This window comes from Neomonachus schauinslandi, unplaced genomic scaffold, assembly GCF_002201575.2.
Source record: "Neomonachus schauinslandi unplaced genomic scaffold, ASM220157v2 HiC_scaffold_1513, whole genome shotgun sequence".
Classification (NCBI taxonomy): domain Eukaryota; kingdom Metazoa; phylum Chordata; class Mammalia; order Carnivora; family Phocidae; genus Neomonachus; species Neomonachus schauinslandi.
In genome coordinates this window covers 1-8,660 of record NW_025410203.1, presented here as the reverse complement: position 1 = coordinate 8,660, position 8,660 = coordinate 1, and the positions used below count along the sequence as shown (strand labels likewise).

General features: G+C 37.5%; 1 protein-coding gene and 1 pseudogene across 1 annotated transcript; both read right to left on the bottom strand.

Moving 5' to 3' along the window:
• Window positions 1-6: 6 nt before the first annotated feature.
• On the bottom strand, window positions 7-1,261 carry LOC110591226 (protocadherin alpha-7-like; the record flags this gene model as incomplete). Its single annotated transcript, XM_044912365.1, has 1 exon — window positions 7-1,261. A coding segment is annotated over exon 1 (1,191 nt), but the record flags the coding sequence as incomplete, so codon positions are not given.
• A 2,024-nt stretch (window positions 1,262-3,285) lies between these two features.
• Window positions 3,286-8,630, bottom strand: LOC110591225 (annotated as a pseudogene).
• Between the last annotated feature and the right edge of the window lie 30 nt (window positions 8,631-8,660).

Genomic DNA, 8,660 nt, shown 5'->3' with positions numbered 1-8,660 from the left:
GGACACCAGCTTGAAGGGGACATGGGGTGTTAGTGAGCAGGTCACCTCCCCATTAGCTCCAGAATCTCGGTCAAACACCTTAATCAAGGTGATGACTGTGCCCGGTTGAGCATTCTCTGAGATAGGGAGAGACAGGGAAGTAACAGTCAACTCTGGAGCATTATCATTAGCGTCCAAAACTTGCACATGAACTGTACAGTGACCAGCTAGTGGTAGGTAGCCTTTATCGATCGCTTCTACTCGAAGTTTGTAGGTTTTGCTTTCTTCAAAATCGATATGTCCTATTGCTATAATTTCTCCACTTATGGCATCTATGTAGAACTTAGATTTTATATCTGGGGAAACACCACTAGAGAAGGAGTAAATAATATCCGCATTCGAGCCTTCATCCAAATCTGAGGCGTTAAGTTTAATTACCAAAGTTCCATTGGGAACATTTTCTGGTAATTTCACCGCATAGAGTGTTCTGTCGAAAGCTGGGGCGTTGTCATTGACGTCCAGCACTTTGATGAGTAACTGAACGGTGCCAGTCAGCTCAGGTTTGCCTCTATCAGTGGCTGTGAGCACTAAATGAAGTTCTGGAGACTGTTCCCTGTCTAAAGGTTTCCGTAATACAAGTCCAAGAGGTTTTACCTGTTCGTCATTTGTTGGTACGTCCAGAGAGAAAAACTCGTTGGGGCTCAGTCTGTAAGTCAACAGAGCGTTCTCCTCGATATCTGCATCGGAAGCGTCCTCTAGTGGAAACCGAGAGTCAAGCATCCTGGATTCTGCAATAAACAGATTCTTTTGTGTCTCGGGGAATACAGGAGGATTGTCGTTAATGTCCTTCACCTCTACCTCCACATGGAAAACCTGCAGCGGCCTGTCCACGATCACCTCCAGGTGGATGCTGCACTCCGCGCTCCGCCCGCACAGCTCCTCCCGGTCGATCCGAGAATTCACAAACAAAATGCCATTCTGCAGATTTACCTCCAAAAGGTCCCCGTGGCCTCTGGACGCCACTTGGAAAAGGCGCGGCACCAGCTCTGCCAGCTCCAGCCCCAAGTCCTGGGCGATGTGGCCCACGAAGGTGCCGTGTTTGGCCTCCTCCGGGACCGAGTAGTGGACCTGGCCGCTCGCGCTCTCCCAGGCTATGAGAATTTTGAAAAACAGCAGTAGATGCCAGTGCCCCCGGTCGCCTCGATTCGAGTCCACCATTTCAAATTAATTGTTTTTTTTTTTATTCAAATAGTAACTTGTCTCAAAATTTGGAGGAATCTTCTTATCTCTTTCTTACTATCATGAAGTGCTCGCCATTGTTCAACATCCGCTTAGAGAAACAGAGTGAAGTCTTTCCAATATGAAAACGGATGACTTAGTTGTGTCTTGAATGAGAAAATTTCGCGGTAAAGAGCGACATCATGTGGCCAAATAGTAAGTATGAGCTACAAATATCAACTTGTTATTAATAAATATGAAGTTTTATTTTAAACCCTGATTTTTTTCTCCTTCAGTTTTGTTAAAGCACAGGACAACACTTCTCGTACTTGTTGAAAGCATTAAGAGACTTAACTTCTAAGTATTTAGTGTAACCATAACTGTAGTCTCCTTATGCCTTGAAAACACATTTTCTCAGTTTTAAATAAAAACAAAAATCTGACAATAAAGCGAATCACACAGCGGAACACTAAGTTTTCAAATATTTTGTTCAGAGTTCAGGTAACTCCATTTTCTTAGATTTCTGTTAAGAAAACTCTTGGTCTCATGTAGTTACTAATGGAAGAAAAATTTAGAAGGGGTGTTTGTTTTTAGGAAATGGGATAAAAGCAACTAATTCATATAGTTCTCCTGAGAAAACACAATAATAGATGGTTTAGGGGATCTTTGAAGAGGAATAATTTGTATTAAGTGAATTTTGCATGGAAGAAGTATCTGAATTTCTCTTTTCATCAGAATTTATAAACTCTGTTCCAAAAGTTCATGGTTCTTTTTTTTTTTTTTTTTTTTTTTTTTTTTTTTTTTAAAGATTTTATTTATTTATTTGACAGAGAAAGACACAGCGAGAGAGGGAACACAAACGGGGAGTGGGAGAGGGAGAAGCAGACTCCCTGCCGAGCAGGGAGCCCGATGCGGGACTCGATCCCGGGACTCCAGGATCATGACCTGAGCTGAAGGCAGTCGCTTAACCAACTGAGCCACCCAGGCGCCCCAAAAGTTCATGGTTCTTATCTCTTTATTCTTTCCATCCTTTCTAAGCTCCACATTTTATGAGTATGTACCTGTTTTTACAACCTCCAATTTAATTTAGATTATTTATTTCATAACATAAATTTATTTCATTAGAAAAATATTGGTACTCATTTGTCATACTTAGAGCAGTCCTTTAATCAAGCTTGGGGGGGTTTTATCCTTTTTTATTTTACTTCACAGAACAAATTTTCTTGAATGTCTCATTCCTTTGTTTCCAAGTGCAAATTAGATAATTACACCTGTATTGCTTTCCAATTTTGATATCTGCCTAAATGAGTTTTTTCCAACTTGCATGTTTTTAATTAGCACAAAAATGGACAATAAAACCACATAGGCATACCATTTATGTAGTAACACTAAATAAGAGCAGGTACAAATTTTAAAACCACATTTCTCATAATTAATTGTCTTTAATACCATTTAGTCATATAATGTATAGTGGCATAGCTTTATAAACATTTTTATAAAGACTGATTGGTAGTCTTAGTCTTAACTTAGATTTCCTTTTAAAATGGGGAATAAGGGAGCTAGTTATGAGTTAAACAGTATTTCAGGATGGCATGTTGACTATAAACTCAAAAGGTACATTAATATCAATTCTACAAACAGTAAATATGAATATAACTTATTTAAGCTTACTGGTTCACATTTTTTAAAGCATCCTCATTTGTTTAAACTTAAGTACTATAAATGGTTCTTGAAAATCTATTGTGGACATATTAGTCCAACTAGTTGGGGGCTGCAGGGGTGAATTATGTGACCATCCAAATCAGAGCCTGATTTAGAGTTAAAAAATCAAACTACATTACAAAAAAGTTACAGCCATGGGTAACATAGTAAGTCACTCAGATAATACAGCTTCCAAAGCTCACAAATCCTGGTGACCCTCCTTTTCTGTTTTGACTTACACATACCTTTCTTTTAAATAAGCAAAGAATATAAATATTCACCAAAACTCTGGAAGTCACTGAATTCAATTCTGAATGACAATATCATTCTGAATGATAGTAGTTTTGGCATTTGATATTACAGTCACTTTCATTACAAATATTTCCTTCATTCTAGGTCAAGATGAAGTAAAATAGGAAGAATATGATTCCCAAATTCAGAGTCTAGAGTTATGAAACAGCCATATGAATGTGCACATGCATGCTGCAAAGCTACCTTTTGTTGGGCTGTAATACTCTGCTGCTCAGCATGACCTGGAAGTCTTTTTTTTTCAGAGAGAGCATGTGAGCATGTGCATGCAAGAGCATGGGTGGGAGAAGGACAGAGGGAGAGAGGAAATCTTAAGCAGGCTCCACACTGGGCTCCATCTCATGACCCTGAGATCATGACGTCAGCTGAAATGAAGAGTCAAGACACTTAACTGACTGAGCCACCCAGGTGCCTCTGAAAGTCCTTTTTAAGAAAGGGTCTCCAGAGTGCATCCCTAGCTCCAGGATGATTTGGTTGAAGATTGGTTACACTAGTAATTTTCTTTCCTCATTGCCCAGTTCTGCCAAGATTGCAATTCTGTTTTTGTTTTGAAAACCTAGTTCTGAAGGGTTTGCTGCCCTGTTCCAATTTTCTGTTCCAACTATGTTCAGTGGCAGTGAGTTGGCACTAATCACCAAGGCCACAAGTGTACCTGGGATTTCCTTGCTTTGGGATGGCATTCTCAAACGGAGCCCAACATGAGGCTCCACAACCTTCTGGCCCTCCACTGTGCTTCTGCCTCCTGACTGTGCCTAAATGAGTTTGAAATATTGCTGCTATCCTGGATTATTTCAATAGCTTCTTATTGTGTTATCTTGCCACAACCCCATTTATCCTTCACTAAATCCTGACAGTCATCTTCCTGAAACACACCTTTTATTCCTGTTGTTTCACACTTTTAGTTTTCAGATGACTTTAGAGGTGAGTCAAAATTTCTTAGTCAAGTACTCTAACTTACCCAAGAGCTTTTTCTCATATTACTTTTCCTGTCTTATCTCATACTCTTTCTTGTAAGAACCATATGTTTTGACCAAAGCAGACTATTCTGTGTCTAGCCACATTGGGATTTTCTGTGTACTCATTTACTTAAGTTGGTCTGTTCCCAGAATGCCCATCGTGTTCAGTATTCTCTCAGAGAAAACTTCTCTATTTTAAAAAAAGATTGATTGATTGATTGATTGATTGATTTAGGGAGAAAGAGAATCTCAAGCAAACTCCACACTGAGCATGGAGCCTGATGTGGGGCTTGACATTCTCTAGAATAGATCACAAACTGGGTCAAAAATCAGTCCTCAACAAATACAAGAAGATTGAAATCATACCATGCAACTTTTCTAACCACAATGCTATTAAACTACAAGTCAACCATAAGAAAACATTTGGAAAGACCACAAATACATGGAGGTCAAACAGTATGTTACTAAACAATGAATGGGTCAACCAGGAAATCAAAGAAGAGATTTTAAAAAGTACATGGAAACAAGTGAAAATTAAAACACGATGGTCCAAAACCTCTGGGATGCAGTAAAAGCAGTCTTAAGAAGGAAGTATATAGTAATACAGGCCAACTCAAGAAGCAAGAAAAATCTCAAGCAAATAGCCTAACCTTACACCTAAAAGAGCTAGAAGAGAACAACCAATGAATCCCAAAGCCAGCAGACACAGGGAAATAACAAACATTAGAACAGAAATAAATGGATAGAGAAACTAAAAAAGCAATAGGACAGATCAATGAAACCAGAAGTTGGTTCTTTGAAAAAATTAATAAAATTGATAAACTTCTAGCCAGACTTAGCAAAAAGAAGAGAGAAAAGACCCAAATGAAAAAAATCACAAATGAGAGAGGAGAAATAACCAACACCACAGAAGTACAAACAATTATAAGAGAATATCATGAAAAACTATATGCCAACAAACTGGACAACCTGGAAGAGATGGATAAATTCCTAGAAACATATAAACTACCAAAACTGAAACAGGAAGAACTAGAAAACTTGAACAGACCAATAACCAGTAAAGAAATTGAATCAGTAATCAAAAAACTCCCAACAAACAAAAGTCCAGGGCCAGATGGCTTCAAGGCAAATTCTACCAAACATTTAAAGAAGAGTTACTACCTATTCTTCCCAAACTATTCCAAAAAGTAGAATAGGAAGGAAAATTTCCAAACTTATTCTATGAGGCCAGCATTACCCTGATGCCAAAACCAGATAAAGACTCCACTAAAGAAGAGAACAACAGGCCAATATTCTCAATGAACATGGATGCAAAAATTCTCAATAAGATACTAGCAAACCAAATCCAACAATACATTAAAAAATCATTCACCATGATCAAGTAAGATTTATTTCTGGGTTGAAAGAGTGGTTCAATTTTTACAAATCAATCAACATGATACACCACATTAATAAAAGAAAAAATAAGAACCATATGGTCTTTTCATTAGATGCAGAAAAAGCATCTGACAAAGTACAACATCCATTCATGATAAAGACTCTCAGCAAAGTAGGTTTAGAGGGGACATACCTCAACTGAAAAACCCACAGATAATATCATCCTTAATGAGGAAAAACTGAAAGCTTTTCCTCTATGGTGAAGAACAAGACAAGGATGTCCACTCTTACCACTATTAATATAGTACTGGAAGCCCCAACCACAGCAATCAGAAAACAAAAGGAAATAAAAGGCATCCAAATCGGCAAGGAAGAAATAAAATTTTCATTATTTGCAGATGACATGATACTCTATATAGAAAACCCAACAGACTCCACTAAAAAATTCCTAGAACTGATAAATGAATTCAGTGAAGTCGCAGAATACAAAATCAACATACAGAAATCTGTTGCATTTCTATATACCAATAATGAAGCAGCAGAAAGAAATTAAGTAATCAATCCCACTTACAACTTCACCAAAACCAATAAGATACCTAGGAATAAACCTAACCAAAGAGGAGAAAGACGTGGACTCTGAAATCTGTAAAACACTGATGAAAGAAATTGAAGATGACAAAAATGTGAAGATAATCCCTACTCATGGATTGGAAGAACAAATATTGTTAAAATGTCAATACTGCCCAAAGCAATCTACACATTTAATGCAGTCCCTATCAAGATATCAGCGGCGTTCTTCACACAGCTAGAAAAAACAATCCTATAATTTGTATGGAACCAAAATAGACCCCGAATAGCCAAAGCAAGCTTGAAAAACAAAGCTGGAGGCATCACAATTCCGGACTTCGAGTTATATTACAAAGCTGTAGTGATCAAGACAGTATGGTATCGGCACAAAAACAGACATGGAGACCAACAGAACACAAAAGAAAACCCAGAAATGAACCCACAATTATATGATCAATTAATCTTCGACAAAGCAGGAAAGAATATTCAATGGGAAAAAGACAGTCTCTTCAACAAAGGGTACTGGAGAAACTGGACAGCAACCTGCAAAAGAATGAAACTGGACCATTTTCTTACACAAAAATAGATTCAAAGTGGATTACAGACCTAAATGTGAGACTTGACACCATAAAAATCCTAGAGAATACAAGCAGTAACATCTTTGGCGTGGGCATAGCAATTTCTTTCTAGATATATCTCCTGAGGCAAGAGAAACAAAAGCAAAAACTATTGGAATTTCATCAAGATAAAAAGCTCCTAAATAGTGAAGGATTCAATCAACAAAACTAAAAGGCAACCTACAGAATGGGAGAAGATATTTGCAAATGACACCTGATAAAGGGTTGGTATCCAAAATATATTAAGTATTATAGAACTCAACACCCAAAAAATGAAAAATCCACTTAAAAATTGGCAGATGACATAAATAGACATTTTTCAAAGAAGACACACAGATGGCCAAGAGACACATGACAAATACTCACTCAACAGCACTCATCATCAAGGAAATACAAAGCAAAACTACAATAAAATATCACCTCACACCCATCAGAATGGCTAAAATCAGCAACACAAGAAACAACAGGTGTTGGCCAGGATGGGAAGAAAGAGGAACACTCTTTCAGTGTAGGAGGGAATGCAAACTGGTGGAGCCAACTCTGGAAAACAGCATGGAGGTTCCTCAAAAGGTTAAAAAACAGAACTACCCTACCATCCAGCAATTGCACTACTGGGTATTTACCCAAAGGATACAAAAATACTAATTCAAAGGGATACATGCATCCTGATGTTTATAGCAGCATTATCCACAATAGCCAAAAATGGAAACAGCCCAGGTGTCTAGTGACTGATGAATGGATGAAGAAGATGTTGTGTATATATATATATATATATATATATATATATACACACACACACACAAACACACACATACACACACACACAATGGAATATTACTCAGCATAAAAAGAATGATATCTTACTATTTTCAACAACGTGGATGGAGCTAGAGGGTATTATGCTAAGTGAAATAAGTCAGTCAGAGAAAGACAAATACCATATGATTTCACTCATGTGTAATTTAAGAAACAAAACAAATGAGCGAAGAGGAAAAAAGAGCGAAAGAGAAAGAGGTGAGAGAGGCAAACCAAGAAACAGACTCTAAACTATGGAGAACAAACTGATGGCTACCAGAGGGGAGGTGGGTGGGTGATGGGTTAAACAGAGGACCCCAATTAAGGAGTCCACTTGTGATGAACACCGGATGTTGCATCAAAGTGCTGAATCATTAAATTTTACACCTAAAACTAACATAACACTGTATGTTAATTAACTGGAATTTAAGTAAAAATTTGTTTCAATCTTTATTTATTTTTGAGAGAGAAAGAGAGCAAGCAAGCAGGGAGTCCCATGCAGACTCCATCCCAGGACCCTGGGATCGTGACCTGAGCCGAAGGCAGACACTTTAACCCACTGAGCCACCCAGGCGCCCAAATACAAACTTTTTTAAAAAGAAGAAATATCTCCATGAAAAGCAACACACCAAATAAAATTCAAACATAAGAGATTTACAGTGTCTGAGGAATACAGATTTTATATGAATTACTTGATCAAAGTGCAAGTTCCCTTGAATTTCTATTTAACCACTATTTGGATCAAATGCAAAGAAGTGAAAATTCTACATAAATAATTAGAAAAAATACTACTACTTATGCATATTAAAAATGCACCACAAATAGGTATAATGTCTGATTCCAGTTTAAATTAAGACTAATAACAAACTACATAGATTACAATAGTTAACAGAAAAAATGAACAGATTATAGTAAGTAAATTTATTCAAATTTTTAAAAATGAAAAATGTAAAGAGAAATTCTAAGGAAACAATTTAATATTTCATGTATGTATTAACTGTTAATTATGACAATTCAGACTTACCTTGGCACAATGCTCATCATTTAAATCCTGTTGCTCGCTCATATCACCCACTACCAGACAGGGTGGATGACTGGGGCTGAAGGCCATGAGGTCGGTCTTGGGCAGGCCCTCCCCGGA